General features: G+C 39.1%; 1 protein-coding gene across 7 annotated transcripts in view; it reads right to left on the bottom strand.

Moving 5' to 3' along the window:
- The window catches only part of LOC139453293 (hexokinase type 2-like), a 70,641-nt gene that overhangs the window by 10,167 nt on the left and 37,613 nt on the right, over positions 1-22,861 (bottom strand). For 5 of the 7 annotated variants that reach the window (XM_071234936.1, XM_071234932.1, XM_071234933.1 and 2 more), the window contains exons 2-9: positions 10,036-10,198; positions 8,615-8,754; positions 7,997-8,212; positions 6,803-6,902; positions 4,535-4,727; positions 2,980-3,135; positions 2,627-2,766; positions 835-968 (exon numbers count right to left, since the gene is read on the bottom strand). In XM_071234936.1, the coding sequence (XP_071091037.1) occupies positions 835-968; positions 2,627-2,766; positions 2,980-3,135; positions 4,535-4,727; positions 6,803-6,902; positions 7,997-8,212; positions 8,615-8,754; positions 10,036-10,198 (1,242 nt within the window). The other 2 variants (XM_071234938.1, XM_071234934.1) reach the window with 2 other exon arrangements.

The raw sequence follows: 22,861 nt of genomic DNA, 5'->3' as shown, positions 1-22,861 counted from the left end.
TCGTACTTCTTAGGGTTAAGTCCCGTCCAGGATTCAAACCCAAACTGCCAGAGTGAGGCACCTATACGCCAGCACACAAAGTCAGCGATCTAACCTACTCAGTGCAAATGAGTCCTGGACTCGAATCTGTACTCTTCAAAAAAGAACTCGAATTTGTACTCTACAAAGAAATTATTACCGTATTCGACGTAATAAGCGCCCAGAGCGCTCTCAAAATTAGAAATAGGGAGCTCTTACTAGAATATTATTTTGGTGAAAAAAAATGAGTTGAAAGATAAATATCGTTATTTATGCTGAAATATTTATGTACGACAGATATATTTTTCCATAATTCAATAACCCATAATTAAGGGTGCATATAACCCATGAGTGCTTATTATATATGAATAAATTAGTATTGTGTGCATTGATCAATCGGAAGGGGTGCTAATTGGGATTGTTCACTCGCCAATATCTTAGCAAATGTCACCGTGGGCGCTTATTAGAGCGGGGCGCTTATTACGTCGAATACGGTATCCCAAATATAACATTTATAACACGTAACTTTATAGTTTTAGCATCAGTCCGAAACTCTAGCCCCAAGTCCATCATGTAAATCACCTGTTGCAAAACAAGTTAACAATAAAAAGAACATAAATGTCTTCAGGTTATTTCAGTGCAGAATATTGATTGGTATTGGCTGACAACTCAGCAGTCAGATGTTGTTTTTATTTATTAAATAATTCCCCTATTTTTCTTGAGTTCTTAAACAGAAATAGCTATAACTACCCATGGATATTTCTAAGAGTGTAGTGTGTACACTAGCCAATTTCTGGTCTAAGGGAGACAACTCACTCTGACATCTGGAGCCAGCGTCTGTACTTTTTCCATCATAAGATCATGGAAGTGTGGGTGGAAGCGGTAGAGTGACCCGTCCACTCCCACAACAACCTCAGGACGTCCCATCTTGTTCAGAAGACATGCGATACCTTTAAAAGAACGACCAAGAGATGAAAAAACAAGGAAAACAAGAACTGTAGCAATAGACAAGGAAGTGAGTGGGGATGTGAAATGGGGTTGAATGTTGCAACAGGTGAAAGATTATGGCAAGTGTGAGGGCAAGGGGCTGACCGCTTGTACCAGTCCGCCCTTAGGCCAGTTTTATAGTGCTATCCCATTGAGATACCATGCCACACTCAAACGTGGATATCCCTCTCAGACACAGTATACAGACTCCAAGCCGACCAGTCTGTATTTACTCCCCTTAATGAGGAGGGCCAGACAGGATACCAAAAAGTTCTATCTTTTACCCTCTTTTGGTATGTCGCGCCCCCGGGATCGATCCACTGACCAATTAGTAAATCCACCAGACAAGGAGGCAGTTCCAGGTAGTGAGTGAGTGAGTGTGTCAGCAATATACCTGACATGTTCTGTTTGTTTGTTGTTTAATGCCGCACTCAGCAATATTCAAGCTTTACGACAGCGATCTGTAAATAATCGAGTCTGCACTAGACAATCCAGTCACTGACATCATGAACATCGATCCACGCAATTGGGATACTATGACCATCTTCCCGAGGCAAGAGAGTTAACTGACTTTAAAAGTCCAGCTTCCACCCTTGCCGAACTAGGCTGGTATTATGGAGTTACATTTTGGCTGGACTAACGAGTCTATGCATAGTCCAATCAAAATCGGGCAACGAAATCGAAATCCGGTTCGTAAACTGTCGTGCAGATTTCGGTCGATTGCAGGATTTGCAAAGCATGCACACCGCCAACTCGTTGTCAACAGATATTTTCCAAACCTTTTCATGTTTTTAATCAAGGTGCTAACGTGATTTAATGCACCCCGCGATGTAAGACCCGTTTTATCACAATATAGATCTTGATTATCTATCAGATCGTCTTGACTAGGTGCCGCCATTTTGTTTGAATTGAATGCAAGTGATGGAATCGGATTGGTCCATAGGAGAGGCTCAGAAGGGACATAACTCATAATAACCATTGGTGGCACTACGATCGAGCCCAGGAATTCCAGCCTAGTTCGGCAAGGGTTGAAACTGGACTTTTATAGTCAATTAACTCTCTTGCCTTGGGAAGATGTACTATGACATGCATCAACCAAGTAAGCGAGCCTGAGTTAGTCGCCTCTTACAAGCATAGTCACCTGTTATGGCAAGCATGGGTTGCTGAAGACCTATTCTACCCCGGATCTTCATGTGTACCTGACAAGTAATAGCAACCAGAACACAATTAGTCCACAATGGCAAACTAGTGTTAGACAGCTTGAGCAACGATCCATCCAGCAACACACAATTAGTATTCCAGTAAACAGTATTCCAGTTATATCACGGCGTGTCAGCTTAATGTGGGAGGAAAGCCGGAAGTGATGCAGGTCTTAGACGTTTACCACTTCGGTGAAACCCATGAGCACGGGTATGATGCTGACAAACCTAGAAACATAATCGAGGGAACCGGGATTTGAACCCACAATCGTAGGTTTCTGGCGTGCCCACAGCGAATCGTGGCGCCTTAAATGACTGAGCACCCGTGCCCCCAGACAGCTTATGGCAAGCATTGAGTTTTGGCCCCAGAATCCTCACGTGTTACACACAAAGATAAAGTCTGGAGAGATTCAGATACGTACCAGCGGAGGCTAGGTATGCGGCTCTAGTAGACACTGCCTGGCAGACATACTGGGCTATGCGACAGTCATCTTCCGTGAATTCTTCAATGTTCAGCTCATCAAACACCTGCTTCGTGTTCTTGAAGCCGTCATCTACATCACTGAAATTTAAATACAACATCAACATAGTGTTATAGACTGGAACTGACCAGAAAATGGAAAGCTCTGAGAATGATTTATTGTTTAGGTTTAGCACTATACAAGCAGAATTCTTACATTTATTATTATTGTCCTTATTATTATTATTGTTATCATCAAATGTCATAATAAAAACGATTCATTTAAAAATATTCAAAAACCCTATCCTTTCTCACCTCTCAATTTCAGACACATATTTTGTGTAGAAGCGCCCCCTTGTGGAGAGTTCCTCCGAGCCGCGACCTCTGAACAGTAATCCATTTTTGCGAAGTCGCTCGAGGACCAGCCGAGCTATCTCCCCCATGTACATCCCCGAGATCATCTTCTCGTATCTGCAACACACGGTTTGGGGGTAAGTGGGAATAGCATACTACTAACATCATTTACATCACTTTGTATTGGCAAAAGATTTGTGTTGTAATATACTGCTATATAGGGATCTGTATTGAGATACGCACTGCGATATATTGGGGGGTAAAGTGTTTGACAATGATTGACACTGTATCTGCAGATCCTATTTTCGACCTTCCAAAGTAAATATTACAACGTCAAAGTCAGACGCTTCCACTTTGTTGTCCGGGATACAGGAAACAACCACATAAGAGAAAGCACTTCCAAGTTTCAGCAGTTTTGCCAATCAATTTCGGAAAACATAATTTGTGAATGAATTTCTGATTAAAGTCTAGGTTAAACGATACAAATAATGACGAAATCTATTATATATTTTTAACCTATACACCAGAAACTATATTCCAATACACACCGTTTGAAATGTACACTGGTAATACCAAAGGATCATATCAGTCTGCGACTTTAGTCACCAGTCAGACACCCGAGTCTAGTAAAATTCTGTTCAGTCTTGTAAGCTCATAATAACACTAAATTCTACTGAAAATGGAGACCAACATCTAGTCTCTGAAATGAACATATCTTACAGAAATCTTTTTTCTGTGTGTGTTAAATTATCTTAATTAAAATATAATAAACAGGAGCCCTTAGACTCTCTTCATTTTCAGATACTGCAGAAATCTAGACTTGTTTAAAGTAAGTACTATGACGAGTTCCTCTGGATTTCTAATTATTAATCTGGAGTAGTGCTGCTTTATTATGTCGTTTGGTGGGAGTGATGCTTAATTTTCAATAACAACATTTCCTTCGTCAGTGTGTGATCAAGTCCAAAGATATTGCTGGCCATATGGGCTAGCTTGCCTGAAACGTTATTGGCCAGTCCAAATTCCACTAGCTTAAATATGTGCCAGTTTATTTTCATCTAACATGGGTTTTCAAACTTGTAACACAGCTTGTGACTGGTTCAAATTTCAACCAATCAAAATGTGTTTATTATGCTCAGTCTTACATTGACCAGTCACTCAAACAATATAAAGGGGGATAACTCTGATCTTGCAACCTCAATTTTGTTACACATATCAATTCATTTATTTTATTTTATGGTCGTATTGAAACGGGAGAGCATACAAATATCACCATAAACATATTAGCAGCCAGTGGGGCTGGGGACATTTCATTATCTTTAGCCCAACAAAAATATTGCTAGCCACAGGCCATCAGGATCACAGCTCTTTCACACATGGGTAATAAACGTCTCTGCGCTTACAGCATGCTTATGCATGGAGTACAGTGCCACACAAATGGACTATTATTACTAATACTATTATTATTGTTACTACTACTACTACTACTACTACTACTACTACTACTACTACTGCTTACATCTGTTTGCCACTATTGATGGAATGCTTGTCCACCAGACGGTCATAATCAGTCATCAGGAAATCCAGTGCACCGTCATCTCCAAATGCTCCCCATTCCGTGTTAACGATAACTTCCTTAGGGTCGTCGTAGTCGGAATCCCAGAGTCCACAGTTCTCCAGCTTTTCTATGTAGCACGCATTGGTTCCAGTGCCTGAAACATACAGTCACATACAGTCACATTCACTCACATAGAGTCACATACATTCACTCACATACAGTCACATACAGTCACATTCACTCACATACAGTCACATACATTCACTCACATACAGTCACATACAGTCACATTCACTCACATTCACTCACATACATTCACTCACATACAGTCATACGGGGATCAAACCAACCTTCCTACTCTGGGCAGACCCTCTATCGACTAGACCAATGAGGCCATCTTCCTGAGGAAAGGGAGTTAACTGACTGTAAAAGTCAAGTTTCCGCCCTTGCCGAACTTGGCTGGAATTCCAGAGTTGCATTTTGGCTGGACTAATGCGTCTATACAAAGTCCAATCAAAATTGTATAACGAACTAGACATCCCTTTCATAAACAACAGCGATTTCAATGTGCAGATTTCAATCGACTGCAGGATTCGCAAAGCATCTGTACCATCAACTTGGCATCAACAGATATTTTCAAAATCTTTTAATGTTTTTAATGAAGGTGCTCAAATGACTTCCTGCACTTCACGAGTGGAGACCCGTTTCATTACAATATAGAGACCGTTCATTGATCAGACCGTCTTGCCTGGGTGCTGGCATTTTGTCTGAAGCAAATCAAGTAATATGAGAGGTGGAATCTGATTGGTCAATAGGAGGGACGTAACTCGTAAAATCCACTATTGGCTCCATGAAATTCCAGGGTCGTTCGGCAAGGTTGGAAACTGGACTTTTGTAGTCAGTTAACAGCCTTGCCTCGGTTGAGAGGCAGGACAATCAGGAGATAAACATACTGTGTTTTCAATGTACTGCTAGGTTACCCTTGGTAAGCGCAGCATGAGGTTTCAAATGGTAAATATAGTAAGTAATGACTGGATCTACAAATATAATCTTCTGCGGTGATGTGGTCATCAAATCAGCTGTTCCTATGAGAGGTGATTACTGTGATTTGAAACCTCTATCAGAGGTGGTTACTGTAATTTGAAACCTCTGAAAATCAGTCTTGAGTCATTTCCAAATTTCATAGTAGAATATAATTGGTTAACCATCAACATTCTCAGGATGTATTTTGGATCATGTTTTATATATCGAATGTATTTGACATTCTGAATGTTACAGGATCTCAAACATAGTGATAGCAAAGCAAGACACTGAAAAGTAATTTATGTATTGACCATACACAAACAAAACATCACCATTAATTTTAATCAATAGCACAGCCAGTGAGTATATCAGTATTATCAACACCGAATGGTGTCAATATCACGAACACTGACCACCTATGCAATACATATTGTCCATCTGTGACACTAACACCCACGCCCAATCAGAAGTATTGCTTATTGTATATACACAGCGAAGTCACAGCCTCGTTCACCCACACATCCCACAAGGCAACAGCTGATGGAGATCAATTTGCCCTTGCTTACCTCCAGTATTTTTCACATTTGTAATTGTAAGCTAACCAGCAACAAATCAATTTAAAACATGTTTACAATATTAACATACAATGATGAAGTAAGTTAAAAAGGACCACAGTGTTGAATTAATGGTAATCTATTATTTACTGCTGAGTCTCATGCTCTCATAATCAATTATACTGATCAGTAAAAAAAATAGCAACAATAATATACTAAAAAAGCAAGAATTTCTATTTGACAGGTTTTTTATAAGACAACACATGTTTAGGTTTTTAATAAGGACTTAGTCGTGGTAGATTGAAATGAAATAATTTAATCTGACTATCGTTAACGTTTTTGCATATAACACAGAGTGGGCTTCTCTGTTTAGCAGGAGCATAAATACAAAATCTATCAGGTAGGCTGTTTAATAACTTTACAGAAACAAGAAGCAGGTTCCAAGCGATGAAAAACAGACAAGACTTCTTCCTAAATACATACAACTAATAAGCCAATCGGAGAAAATACAGACTGTCGTGTAAATGTTCTGTCAAGACCAACACTGGAAACAGACAAAGGATCTCTGAAGTGCCCCGTTAGACAACATCCAGACATGAGACCATCCCCCTGGTACAACACTGACCCTGCTGACAAGTTCCAGGCTACTCACCAAGAATAAGACCAATTGCACAAGACCGCTCACTATGGGCACAGGACATCAGGGCTCCCACAGTGTCGTTTATCACAGCTAGACATTCCACATCTATATCCTGCATCACAACATAAGGTACTATCAGTAAGGTGAGCTGATGGGAGATGACGTGAAATGGGGTATAATATCATGATCAAGATTATTGCACTTATATGACGATTTGCGTGTGGGCGTGTTTTTAAACCCGTCTGGACTAAAGCCGGTTTTATAGTGCTAGCCTAATGAGACACCATGCCTCGGTTTAACATGGATACCCCACACAGACACAGTACACCGATTCCGAGCCGATCAGTCCTTGTTATATCCTCTTACCCCTCAATGCCATGCCATAATTCATATTATTACCCACGTGGTGAAGATACAGGTGGTAAGATACTAAATCCGTACGTCACACGTGTGTCGTACAAGGTTGACCTTGTTTTATTCGTTTTGATTGGATAACCGTGACCTCTGTCACACCGGGACTTGCGATTACAAGGCAGAACTGAAGAAATTCATGAGAACGAGAGATATTTACAAACACTTTATTAAACCAAACAAGATAGTCACACGCATCAAATTCGGTTTGCATTCAATATAAGTTATGCATAGAGCTCCTACAGACGTATAATGGAGCTAGATCTATAAATCGATTTACAATGTACGACCGCCGATCGAGCGCGTCCCTTGAGCGTGATGCACCCGACCATTTTCGCAACTTTCAATTTGATTTAACGTAAAAGGATAAGCATGGTGAAATGAAGTCTGTTTAAACCATCTGGACAGATACCTAGACTTACTTGGGATGATCTGGTTGTGCCATCAGGGACTCACAAGGACAAAATGTTCATAGACACCAGTAAAGAGAGGGTCATTAGTTAGTTAGCCTTACACAGTCTACAAAAATGTTTCTTGTTTATCAACTTGTATATAAATAGTGTTCCATCTGTCCAAACAAAACACTCCACTCGCTGGAGTATATTATCGCAAATTGCTACAGTCAAAATAGAAACTAGGCAATGAGATTATCATCTGAGTGTCAGAATCACATGGCTGTATTGTACTGTAGACTATTCTTATCATCAGGCTTTGGTGTCCAGATCAGATAATTGTCCTAAATTACAAATTGTAATTTGTGAAAGATGGCAGGTGTGGATACAGCATGGTACATACCCCACGTCTCTTGATGGCTTCATGGAGCAGCTTGACTATATCGTTGCCCTCCACCCCCTCACACTTGAAGCCCTTGGTCCAGGTGGTGAGAATGGCGTGGGCCAGGCCCACCTGGCGGCAGGGGAAGGAGAAGGTGAACCCCAGGGGGAGGGGCTTGTTCAGGAGCTGGTGCTCCTTCATGAACTTGAAGATGCAGTCAGCTATATGGTCAAACAGCTGAAACAGAAGGGGTATAGGATACACAGGGTGATACAGGGTGATACCAGGTATATTAATATACACTCGTACAGTGCTTCTGGGGGATTGTACAAGGTATATCAACTTACAGTGCTGACCACTGAAGGGGTATAGGATACACAGGGTGATATTATTCCAGCAATATCACGGCGGGAACACCAGAAATGGGCTTCACACATTGCACCCATGTCGGTAATCGAACCCGGGTCTTCGACGTGACAAGCGAACGCTTTAACGACTGGGCTACCTGACTGCCTCCAGTTTGTTATAAGCGTGTTCATTATAAACATAGTTTACTGTACTTCTATGTATGTTTCTATTGTTCACACTTCTTGTGGCGCTGAGTATATATCTGCAGTACGCCTGGAGCGTGTGACCCACCTGTGTGCCAGTCCCGAGCATGATCTGCTGGGGGATCAGGTAGATCTTGCTCTCCATGTTCACTTCCTGCCCCTTCAGGGAGATGAGCAGCACCCGGAAGTTGGTGCCTCCCAGGTCCAGTGCCAGGAACTCACCCTGCTCTGTAGACAACATTATTATTAGGCGTGTAATCATACATCCAAATGTCGATTTGCTCCAAATGTTTGCCCTATGATTGTACTATTCCGACAGGAATTTAAAATCACCGACGGTCTTGTCAATACTATGTATAACAATTGATAGTTTCAGTAGACATAATTAATTATAAATGAAACATAATTTTTATGTGTCAGAAAACTTCTTTTTTTTACGTTTTTACAAATTTCAAACCTGCTGGGTTTTGAGTATAACGACTGCGACAACTTCAGATTAGAGTTACTTCCCCTTGTTTTGAGTAGCAGCAGGGAGGAAAATGGGCAACTTTGACATTGTCAGCAATACTTAATCATTTCTATTACAATGATTAACATAATTATTAGGGTTTTATACTATCGCAATACTATTGCAAGAGGACGCTCTTGGTTTTTTCGGTTCCATAAAGACAGGTCCCATATCAAGTCAATAACTGTTTTATTATATAACATAGACACAAAAGTTCAAACAGAGACACTTGACTGGCTCAAGTTTGGAGAACACCACTGTCAGTTACTCAGGTCAATGCCTGCTCTGACGTAGAGGCAATATGCGTTTCAGTCAATGACATGTGACCACTTCTCAGTCAATGAATATGGTGGAAATCTTTGCATTATATAATACATAATCACATCATGAATCAATCACTGTCATATTCTACAGCTGTGGGTGTTTATTACACTCTCTAGGTGTTTTACTATTGGTTTTACTGACTTTTATCAGAAAAATTTGGGTCAGTAGATATGTAAAAATGAAAAGAAAAGAAAAAACATTTTAGATGGGGTCATCTTCATATATCGTGATATCGATGTGGCGATAACAAATATTACTGGTGGAGTTGTATCAATGCAAATTTATGAATAACGGTACTTTGGACGATGAGAAGGCAGAAATTTCAATCTTAATCATTTAAAGGATCATTCTTGTATATATTTGTCATTAAATAGATTAAATGCAGGTCATTTATATATATACACACATAGAGTAATCAATTCTATTATTAATGTGACATGTTGATATATTGTTATAACATTTAATGATACCTCCAATTTCGAATACTTATATATGTAATTATTGATCTATTTGAATATATTTCTTGAATGAAGTTTTAATTATTAAAGGATTCAAAATAATAAGTGTTTTCACATTATTTTCCACTTATAATTTCTTTCAGGGCAGATGGAATTCATAAACCAATTTCCCCAAAAAAGTCTTGCTCTATCTTACTGCCTCTGCATAATTCAACTGACCTGTTCCGTCAGGCACTGATCGAACATAGGTCTGGAACATCTTGACCTTGGCATCAGCATTGGTGTCCTTGCCCAGGCCTTGGTTGAAGCTGTGCAACATTTTGTCCATGACTGTCTCGTAGTCTTCATCTTTCAGGATCAGTGGGCGCACAACAGCCTCAACCTGCAACACAAGACACTGTGATAACAGACCAGGGATTCAGAAACCGTGAGAACAGACGAGGGATTCAAACTGATGACTGACAGAGCCTCAACCTGCAACACAAGACACTGTGATAACAGACGAGGGATTCAAACTGAAGACTGACAGAGCCTCAACCTGCAACACAAGACACTGTGATAACAGACGAGGGATTCAAACTGATGACTGACAGAGCCTCAACCTGCAACACAAGACACTGTGATAACAGACGAGGGATTCAAACTGAAGACTGACAGAGCCTCAACCTGCAACACAAGACACTGTGATAACAGACGAGGGATTCAAACTGATGACTGACAGAGCCTCAACCTGCAACACAAGACAGTGTGAGAACAGACGAGGGATTCAAACTGATGACTGACAGAGCCTCAACCTGCAACACAAGACACTGTGATAACAGACGAGGGATTCAAACTGATGACTGACAGAGCCTCAACCTGCAACACAAGACACTGTGATAACAGACGAGGGATTCAAACTGATGACTGACAGAGCCTCAACCTGCAACACAAGACAGTGTGAGAACAGACCAGGGATTCAAACTGATGACTGACAGAGCCTCAACCTGCAACACAAGACAGTGTGAGAACAGACGAGGGATTCAAACTGATGACTGACAGAGCCTCAACCTGCAACACAAGACACTGTGATAACAGACGAGGGATTCAAACTGATGACTGACAGAGCCTCAACCTGCAACACAAGACACTGTGAGAACAGACGAGGGATTCAAACTGATGACTGACAGAGCCTCAACCTGCAACACAAGACAGTGTGAGAACAGACCAGGGATTCAAACTGATGACTGACAGAGCCTCAACCTGCAACACAAGACACTGTGATAACAGACGAGGGATTCAAACTGATGACTGACAGAGCCTCAACCTGCAACACAAGACAGTGTGATAACAGACGAGGGATTCAAACTGATGACTGACAGAGCCTCAACCTGCAACACAAGACAGTGTGAGAACAGACGAGGGATTCAAACTGATGACTGACAGTAACAGACATCAGACAGAAGCAGCAGCAACAGCAGCAGCAACAGCAACAGCAGGCGTATGGTGTAACCCGCTACATTAGAGTGAGTGAGTGAGTTGGGTTTAACGCCGCTTTTAACAGTATTCCAGTTATATCACGGCGTGTCAGCTTAATGTGGAGGAAAGCCCAAAGTGATACAGGTCTCAGATGTTTACCACTTAGGTGAAACCCACGAGCACGGGTATGGTGCTGACAAACCTAGAAACATAATCGGGGCGAACCCACAATCATAGGTTTCTGGCGTACCCAAGGGATGCAACTCTGCACAGCGAATCACGGCGCCTTAGACTGGGCCACCCGTGCCCCCTGCTACATTAGAACATCATTATCATGGATACAAGATGGAGGTGGAAAGTCTACATGTACCACTTTAGAACATATTACAAATCCCAGAAAAAGTGACTGAAGTGCCACTAGCTCTGAGAATACCTGTAAGGATTGAACCTGTATCAACATCAACATCAACAGCACACAGTTCTACAATTGAACAGAATACCGGTACATCCGATGTGAGAAATCAACTTTTAAATGTCAACATTGTTCTGTAAATAACATTTTCAAAATAATCAAACATGGAAAGAACTACTTAGTAGATTTCTTTAGCAATGAAAAATTCATGTTTCCAATAAATCATTTTCAAGACGAAAATAGGGAATAATCAAGTTTTGTTCACATAATTTTATGTTAAAAAAAGATGAAGTATATCCTAGATAAGCATACTATTATGGGCATAGCAGAAAAACTCCAGGTTTAAGACCCAATTTTTCTGTCACTCCCATAAACTCAAACCTCAGAGAAGGGTCCCAGAAACATTCCTTGTGTCATGAACAGTACCCCAGGTTAATCTGTCACGTCAGTAATAAACTCAGCAAGGTGAAAGCCTACTTATATGACTACTCAGATCTATATTTGCCTGTTCCTAAACATGAGCTGTATTTGTGCACGTCCCGGACTAGGGATGACTGGTAGATCCTCTAACCTTCCCCTGTGTCCTGAATCTCCACTTTTCTTGGTACAGATCCTGTATCATGATTCATTTGAATTACCCAGAAATTAGAATTTTGTGTTAAATATGCTTATGGAAATACCTGTTACCATGGTTACTGGATTGTGGAATGTGTAAAACAAACTTTTACTGCTGTCTTTTAACTTGGAATTCTAAAGGATGATTATAATGGTCAACAAAATTGAAATAATCCCATCTGTAATAAATAGAATACACTAAAACCTTCCTAATCCTGACAATAAAGCTTCCTTCTTTGAGGGTTTGTTTGTTTGTTTGTTTGTTTGTTTGTTTGTTGTTTAATGCCACACTCAGCAATAATCCAGCTATATGATGGCGGTCTGTAAATAATCGAGTCTGGACCAGACAATCCAGTGAATGACATCATAAGCATTAATCCATGCAGTTTGGATACGATGACATGCATTAACCAAGTCAGCGAGCCTGACCACCCGATCCCGTTAGTCGCTTCTTACGACAAGCATTGTCACTTTTTACGGAAAGAATTCGTTGCTGAAGACCTATTCCACCCCGGATCTTCACTGGTCCTTCTTTAAGAGGCATTTAGAAGTTGGAGTACAATAAGGATAAGATATATGGATGAACATGTCACACTTGCCTTGTCAACGGTGTTAAAACCTACACCGAAACAATCGTGTCTAATTGTGGTTCATCATTTTTACTGTTTTTGCTTAATAAAGTTTCCTGTGAGATTATCCCGACTATGAAATATCCAGACTAATGAATCATGGATACATAGTGATGTCTCTTAAACTATATAACATTCTAAATAGTAATTATATCATATACAACATTCTAAACAGAAATTATATCATATATAACATTCTGACCTATAATTATACCATATATCATATATAACATTCTAAACAGAAATTATAACATTCTAACCTGTAATTATACCATATATCTTATTTAACATTCTAACAAGTGATTATATCATATATAACATTCTAACCTGTAATTATATCATATATCATATTTAACATTCTAACCAGTGATCATTATCATGTATTTAACATTCTAACCTGTAATTATACCATATATAACATTCTAAATAGTAATTATATCATATATACCATTCTAACCATCAACAATAACCTCACTGCAAGTGTGAGATTACATTAAGCATATTCATATTTCTTATCAGATTAAATGTTATTACTTAATATTAATGTATTTTAACTTATACTCAGATCAACTTAATTTCCTGGGTCACATGACAGACAAAAACTAAATTTCAAGGGTTTTTTGTGAAACGTTTCTTTATACCATGAATAGTTTCTACAAGAAATATAAACTATTACAAATAACAACAACTGCCACAATGTCTGACACATAGCTGGTTTTCACACAACGATATTAAACATTGATGTTTTTCATGCTGATTAATGATGGAATTAATGGAAATCTCATGAATCTTTCATCACAAACACACACTACCTTCGTGTTTACAAACATTCTTTCATAAGTAACCTTCTCTCTGATACTTTCAACAGGCATGTTCAAACGCTTCCCGGCAAACAGCATGAAGTGAGTTTTACCTGGGTAATTCAAACACTCGCGGAGCTCCCGCACCCTACATCACAGACAAATAACATTCTTGCGAGCAGCGCACAAGTCGCAGTGTCGTCATGACCTTTGACCCAGTGCGTATGCGTGAAGAGTAGCGCGTCCTGTTATTGTTACTACCAGGTACTACCATCCCTCCACCTTCCTTCTTTCTGTCCGACTTTACAGGGTTATCAGGGGTCAGAGGTTGTCATACTTGATTGCCCCACTTACAGAGAGTGAGATTAGCAATGGGGCTATGATGGGGGAAGTATCACAACTTGCAACAAAAATCTTGTAAGTATATTTAGTATTTTTCCACTTCCAAAATAAAATTTGTAAGCTGACATTTTAGTGAATCAAGAAATAGAAAAGTTAATTTTGTTAAAATTAAATTTTTCTATAGTCTTAAGGATAAGTATGCAACTCCTTCAGTGATAGAAACTAACAGTTTCAATCTACTAGTCCTTATAACATATAACAAAAACCTTTTAAAGAGCAAATTTCTGCAAGTCCTTATGTTTGGCAAGAACTATAGGACTGGTGCTTATTTCTATCACTGCTCCTTGCAATAATGAGTTGGTTTTAAGACCACTTCCAACAGTATTTCAGATGTAACTCAGTGGTCTGAAAGTGAATCAGTGATGATAACCACTTCGGTAACCATGGTAACACAGTGGATCAACTAACAATCATAACCAGCGAGAAAATGGGATTCAAAGTCATGATCTTAGGATTCTGGCACAACCAAGGGATGCAACTCTTCAGAGCAAATTCTGGTTCCACAGAGGACTGAGCTCGACCACAAAACATTTGCCAGCAGTAGAAACTAACAGTTTCAGTCCACTGGTCCTTATGATGATAACATATAGCAAACCCCTTATAAACGGCAAATGTCTGCTAGTCCTTATGAGTATTTGCAAACATGTCTGTCAAATGGATATGAACAAAAACAACATGACACTGTCCCCCCCCGGGAGGCACGAGTTGAAATAAATAGATATTTTATAGTGGCCTACACATAGGAAATGGACATAAACACTGTGAGATTGTCCCCAGTGACGTGGTCCGTGTAAACACTTGTCTAGATAGGCTATGTTCATTCACAACTCACACCCACACCACATGACAAACACTGCGTCTGCTGACAAAAACCGTAAACAGTCATAGAAGTCTCATGGTATCATCATGACTCAGCAGGTCAGATTCAGAGCTACCAAACAATATTTCAATAAATTACTAAAGTCATGAAGTTCTTGTCCTTACCGGGGTGAAATGTGATCTTGTGAGGTGAGGTGAGAGTCTCGTGAACTTAGGGGCTACATAGATTCAACAACCAAAGCATCAACCTTTTAGGACTTCTCTTAATTACTAACACTGCTGAAAGTTTACTAAATAAAACTTCAACCACTTGATGTGCCAATAATTCCGTATTCGACGTAATAAGCGCCCAGGGCGCTCTCAGAATTTGAAATAGGGGGCTCTTATTAGAATATTATTTTGTCGAAAAAAAACCCCAGAGTTTCCGTGGTTTAAACTGACAGCCTGAAATGTTTATGTACGACAGATATATTTTTCCAGAATCTAATTGCCCATAATTAAGGGTGCATATAACACACGAATGCGTATTATACGCGAATAAATAAGCATTGTGTACAATTGGAAAGGGTGCTAATTGGGCTTGTTCACGAGCCAATATATTGGCAAATATCGCCATGGGCGCTTACTAGAGCAGGGCGCTTATTACGTCGAATACGGTAATAATAATAATAATAATAATAATAATAATAATAATAACAATAATAATAATAATAATAATAATAATAACAATAATGTCCATTTATAATGCACCAAATTCCATTCACCTAGTGAATCTTCATGGTACTACGTGATTATTATTACCGAGGTCAATGGATCAGTGTGCACTCATTCTCATTCTCAGCTCCCTGGGAAGGATATACAAAAACATACTACTGTTACTCAGTACTCTAATTTGCAAAATTCAAGATATTCTAAAATCTAGACCTACCTGAATTGAGTTTGACAATTATAACTATTCACTAATATGGGAATAACCTGATCAGGCTTGCTTGTAGCACTGTACTACCCTGCAGGCGAGATTACTAGCCTTCAGATGACGTACCAGTGGCTTTTGTAATGATTAAAGTAAAGATATTTGATCAGAAATAACTGGAAATAACTTGTAAACATATCTCCAAATGTAACATCTGAATCTAAAGATTTTCAGTCTGAGGGAAATATGAGACAGTGGCCATTTTCAATCCTGTATAAATGTACTCATGCTAATGAGACATGCTGACAATAAGACAAGACTTAACATGACACGGCAGGAAGTTATAGGCAACGATTCACACCATCAGGTCAGTTTCCAGCGTTAGAAATTGGCACTAGTCCTGTAGTCCTTGCAAACTGCCCAATAGTTAAGGTATCATAAGGACTAGTAGAAATTTGCCCTTTTTAAGGGTCTTACCATATGTTATCATTATAAGGACTAGTAGACTAAAAGTGTTAGTTTCTACCACTTGTTTACACGCCATCACCCAAGTCACAAAGCCTGACCACCCGATCCACTTATTCACGACTCTTACAACCTGCATAGGTTGTTGGTGACCTATTCTAACCCAGAATTCCCATAGGGGCAAGACTGCAGGGATGACAGTGGTCTGTCTTCTAGACCCTAGAAAATAAAAAACTCTTTCCAACTCTATCAAATGTTAAAGTATCTATACTACTAACTCCAAGAGATCAGGTATGAAATATCTCAGCACGTAAAAGTTGCGAAGTGTATATATCAGCGGTAGAAACTAACAGTTATAGCCCCCATGTCTTTATAATAACATATTGCAAAAAAGGGCTACTAGACCTTAGGATACCTTAACTATTGGGCAGTGTGGCAAGGACAATGGGACTAGGTTCAATTTCTAACCCTGCAGATATACCACTTTATATATATATACCACTAACTCCCCTGGCAGTAAAACATCGATACTGTCAATATCTACATGCGCACTTCATGCAAACATGGCGCTAATGCTTACATAAAGAGACTTCGCAGCTGTTCCATTATGTTTCATTGATCAGGTTATGAGTTTAAAGAAACAAAATTGCCATGTCAATACCAAAAACTGGATATAAGAATGAATCAACAAAAACACATCTGGCCCTTAATGTAAAAACACAAAAATACTTCGAGAATATGGCAGGACCCCGTTGAACGAACGAACACCAGTGACTTTCAGTGAACATATCAATAACATTAGGGTGAGTGAGTGAGTTGGGTTTTACGTGGCTTTTAACAGTACTCCAGTTATATCACGGCATGTCAGCATAACACACGAGTGCGCATTATATATGCGAATAAATAAGTCTTGTGTACATGGATCAATTGAAAGGGGTGCAAATTGAGAATGTTCACTTGCCAATATATTAGCAAATATAGCTGTGGGCGCTTTTTAGAGAGGGGCGCTTATTACATCAAATCTGGTAAGGCAATTTGGCTACTGACACTTTAGAACACTTCGTGCTATAAACAGTCTCTGTTTTGAGTGGCTATGACAGTATTGGACGGCTAAAATGGCCTCTTGACTTGAGACCCAGGAAACCATATATTTCCTCATGTTGTCATGTATTTCCAACACTGCAATGTTATTATGACATACAGCTAAAATATTTCATCTGACCACAATGCCTGTCCCACCCATCTACTTCCTGGTTGTCAGCTATTGCACCACGCACACAATCTGCCATACAGGAAGTGGGCCTGATCCACTGACCTGCGACATGGCATGTACTCACTGGGTCCAGTTGCCGTAGTAACACACGGGAATACTCCTAATTCAGATGATAACAGAAGACTGCTGACTCGTAACATGCTACCTCAAAAACCTGCAGGACAAAATATCGTCTTTGACAGACATGAATGGTAGAAACCAACTGTTTACGTCCATTAAACAAAACTTAAAAATAGTAAACATTTTTGTCTTGTTCAAGAAGGACTAGCTAAAAACCAGTGAAAGAAAGTTTACCCTAGTCCTCCGGATTGGTCTAGAATCACACAGCAAATTCAGCAAAAGGTTGGGGAAAAAATGTTCCCAAGGCCAAAATACAGACAAACAAACTAACTAAAATGAAATATGTCAGCTTCACTCATAAACCAAGTTGCCTATGAATCATATTAATAGCTTGTGTTTATCAATGTAAAAAAGAATCTATAATGATCTCAGAGATTTTAACCTTACATATTCCTGCTTTTAATGCCAGTTTATGAGTGAAAATATTAACCACCGTGTGTTAAGTGAAAATATTAACCACTGTGTGTTAGGTGAAAATATTAACCACTGTGTGTTAAGTGAAAATATTAACCACTGTGTGTTAATGCACTATGTTTTCACACTCTCATATCAACCGATTAGTGTCATGATTTTGAAAACTATAATGTTAACATGTGTTTTATGGATATGTGAAAGACATATAATAGCAATCAACACCACAGAACTGAGGTCTTGGTAAAAGTGAAAATATGCTGACACAAACAAAAATCTTGTTAAAGTACTGTAATTTCATATATTTATATATATGTCTGAAAAAAACTTAGGTAGGTTAATTCATCCATAATGACTGATTACAACCTTGTAATGGCCCAAGAATAAATCCAAATGGATGTTTTATGTTTGTTTTTTAACGTCACACTCAGCAATATTCACGTGATATAATGGCGGTCTGTAAATAATAGAGTCTGGACCAGACAATCCAGTGATTGACATCATAAGCATCGATCTATGTAATTGGGATACCATGACATGCATCAACCAAGTCAGCGAGCCTGACCACACAATCCCGTTAGTCGCCTCAAGACAAGCATAGTCGCCTTTTACGGCAAACATGGGTTGCTGAGGACCTATTTAAAGCCAGATCTTCACGGGTGTAAATCCAAAAGGAACACTGAACAATGTGTGGTGTGGTGTGTGTTTTGTTTGTTCTCAGCAATATTCCAGCTATAGGTGACGGCCTGTAATTAATCGAGTCCGGTGATTTTGTGAGCAACGATCACGTCATCGTGTACGAGGACATGTGTATCAACAATCCTGGCCGCCGATCCATCTGGTCAGCCCTTACGACCAACATAGGATGCTGGGAACCAATTGTAACCCTGAGTCCGGGACAATGGGACGTGGACCAGTTGACTAGTTTTACGATATTAAAGGGCATTCTGAGGGCTAGTAGACTTGCAGGTTTTCAGGGGATCACTATTCAGAACATAGTATTTGGGGTTGATTTCTACTGCTGCATAGTGTCTTTGTCTCCATAGATGTAAACTGTCACTACTAGAATATTCCTCTACACAACTGACAGTAGAAGCTAAAGCCTTGCTCCAAGGCTGTACTGCAAGAAAAGTCCATGGATGTGTAGTAATTCTATCCTCCTAATAGGCAAGTCTAGATATGTGGACAGTACTCCTAAGGACTCCAGTCTCTAATAGGGACAACTTGTTCTTATAATTTTCATAATCTGGAAATTATGATTTAAACTAATAATTATTGCCTTAGAGACTTGTGCAAGTCTATGGCAGCTACAGTAACATACCTTGTGAAATGGTAGGGCAGCAGACATCTTGTTTCACTGACTTACATTTTACAAAAGTCCCACAGTTCTGATATAACTGCTGACATGAAGTGTTAAATACCACAAAGGGAGTTGTCATTATTTCCACCATTGGCTTCAACCCAAAGCCAGATATCAATCTAGCACAACATCAAAGGCACAGCAACCTTTCTTGTATTAATAAAGAGTTACCGTCCCCCATCAACATGTGAGCGAGCAAGCGTTCAGAGATATTTACCTATCCTGTTATGAACCATGTGATACTGCGCGAACAATGTCAGCACTATATATCAGTCAACTGATCAATAGCCTTGGAGTGTCTTATATATAATTAAAAATAGTCTGTCATTATTTTATTACATGGTGATGTATCATCAAATTTAAGTGACTTGAAATAGGCCAACATCAGTAGCAATTCTAAACATACAGAGATATGCCCATCAGCCTCAGGGTTCGAAGTTCATCACCATGAAAGTCAAGGGTTCATGATTTTATGGGTTCATGATTAGGAGTGCCAAGATTCAAATACCACAGAAGCAGTGTGTGCAACAATGATTTCACATTACAAGCCAGCTGGCTAGCTAGATAATATTTTACTAGCCAAATTTAGATTTGAGCAAGCACTATACTTTCAGTACCAAATTTTGTTTGTATTGCTTATTTGTTGTTGTTTATGACAGCGGTGTGTAAATAATCGAGTCTAGTGACTGACATCAAGAGTATCGATCAACGCAATTGGGATATGATGACATGCAGCAACCAAGTCAGAGAGCCAGACCACCCGATGCCGTCAGTCGCCTCTTATGGCAAGTATGGGTTGCTGAAGATCTATTCCACCTTGGAACTTCACTGGTCCACTACCAAATATAAGGTGAAATCTAGTAGCAGAAAAAGAAAGATTATTTCAAGGCTAGACTAACATATAGTCTCTGAAATGAACATATCGTACATAAAAAAACAGTTGTTCAGTTATCTTAATAAAAATATAATAAAAAGGAGCCCAGTGACTCTCTTCATTTTCAGATACTGCAGTGATCTAGACTTGCCAAACATTATAGACTTGCATGGGCTGTATTTGATATATATTTGTATCAGGGTCTGTAAGACAGACTATTTCAAGACTTAAAAATGTTTGAACTTCCATCTGTGTCAGTATCAAACAGGTTTCTGTCACCAGTGTCAAACTAGAAATCCGAATGACAGCATGACACACATTACAGTAAATTACCATTTTGACAAGAATTCACATTTCATTAATCTCAGTCAGTTTGTCTAAGTCTTAAAGGTATGCTGATGGCTAGAAGATTCAGTATTCAGGGTAGTAAATTTTTCAGGTTATTTTCAACCATAGAAATATAAACCAGAAGAACTAACTGCCAAGAAATGCAAAGTTTTATCGGTCATCTGACCATTACCCCTTCCTCAAGATGTTATCCCTAGTCTTTTCAGCAGTCAGATTACATTCTACCATAGAAAATCATTACCAAGACATACTGACAGTTTGCTAAAATCCTGGGTGCTAATTGGCACTAGCCCGCAAACTTGAGTCTTTGGTTACCTGTCTAATGTTAAGGGTATCCCAGAACTAAAAGAGTTTTTAGGGGTGCCCTTATATGTCATCACTCTTCAGGTTGTTGCATCCCAGCAACAGTAGCTATTGTGCATGTATAGCACTGCTTGTCCTAGTACTGTACAGTAACTATTGTGCATGTATAGCACTAATTGTCCTAGTACAGTACAGTAACTACTGTGCATGTATAGCACTAATTGTCCTAGTACAGTACAGTAGCTATTGTGCATGTATAGCACTGCTTGTCCTAGTACAGTAAGTAACTACTGTGCATGTATAGCACTGCTTGTCCTAGTACAGTACAGTAGCTATTGTGCATGTATAGCACTGATTGTCCTAGTACAGTACAGTAGCTATTGTGCATGTATAGCACTAATTGTCCTAGTACAGTAGCTATTGTGCATGTATAGCACTGATTGTCCTAGTACAGTACAGTAACTACTGTGCATGTATAGCACTAATTATCCTAGTACAGTACAGTTTTATTTTTGAATGTTGAAAGTGCCGACAAATTGCCTCCTGTAAAGTACATTTTGTATTGTTCACTGAGATCAAACTAGCAAATCCAGACTAGTACTTTTCGAGTTGTTTTGTTATTTCGTATTTACAGCTACGTAACACTTTGTGTCGATTTTTAAATTGAGAAAAAGTTTTTTTTCATTTCCGTGAGTACTTTAGTACAGTAGCTATTGTGCATGTATAACACTGATTGTCCTAGTACAGTAACTATTGTGCATGTATAGCACTGATTGTCCTAGTATAGTAGCTATTGTGCATGTATAGTACTGATTGTCCTAGTACAGTAACTATTGTGCATGTATAACACTGATTGTCCTAGTATAGTAGCTATTGTGCATGTATAGTACTGATTGTCCTAGTACAGTAACTATTGTGCATGTATAACACTGATTGTCCTAGTATAGTAGCTATTGTGCATGTATAGTACTGATTGTCCTAGTACAGTAGCTATTGTGCATGTATAGCACTGATTGTCCTAGTACAGTAGCTATTGTGCATGTATAGTACTGATTGTCCTAGTACAGTAACTATTGTGCATGTATAACACTGATTGTCCTAGTATAGTAGCTATTGTGCATGTATAGTACTGATTGTCCTAGTACAGTAACTATTGTGCATGTATAACACTGATTGTCCTAGTATAGTAGCTATTGTGCATGTATAGCACTGATTGTCCTAGTACAGTAGCTATTGTGCATGTATAGTACTGATTGTCCTAGTACAGTAACTATTGTGCATGTATAGCACTGATTGTCCTAGTATAGTAGCTATTGTGCATGTATAGCACTGATTGTCCTAGTACAGTAGCTATTGTGCATGTATAGTACTGATTGTCCTAGTACAGTAACTATTGTGCATGTATAACACTGATTGTCCTAGTACAGTAGCTATTGTGCATGTATAGTACTGATTGTCCTAGTACAGTAGCTATTGTGCATGTATAGCACTGACTGTCCTAGTATAGTAGCTATTGTGCATGTATAGCACTGATTGTCCTAGTACAGTAACTATTGTGCATGTATAACACTGATTGTCCTAGTATAGTAGCTATTGTGCATGTATAGCACTGATTGTCCTAGTACAGTAGCTATTGTGCATGTATAACATTGATTGTCCTAGTACAGTAGCTATTGTGCATGTATAACACTGATTGTCCTAGTATAGTAGCTATTGTGCATGTATAACACTGATTGTCCTAGTATAGTAGCTATTGTGCATGTATAGCACTGATTGTCCTAGTACAGTAGCTATTGTGCATGTATAACATTGATTGTCCTAGTACAGTAGCTATTGTGCATGT

This window comes from Haliotis cracherodii, unplaced genomic scaffold, assembly GCF_022045235.1.
Source record: "Haliotis cracherodii isolate W230 unplaced genomic scaffold, xgHalCrac1.p SCAF_9, whole genome shotgun sequence".
NCBI lineage: Eukaryota > Metazoa > Mollusca > Gastropoda > Lepetellida > Haliotidae > Haliotis > Haliotis cracherodii.
This window is presented reverse-complemented; position numbering and strand designations above follow the sequence as displayed.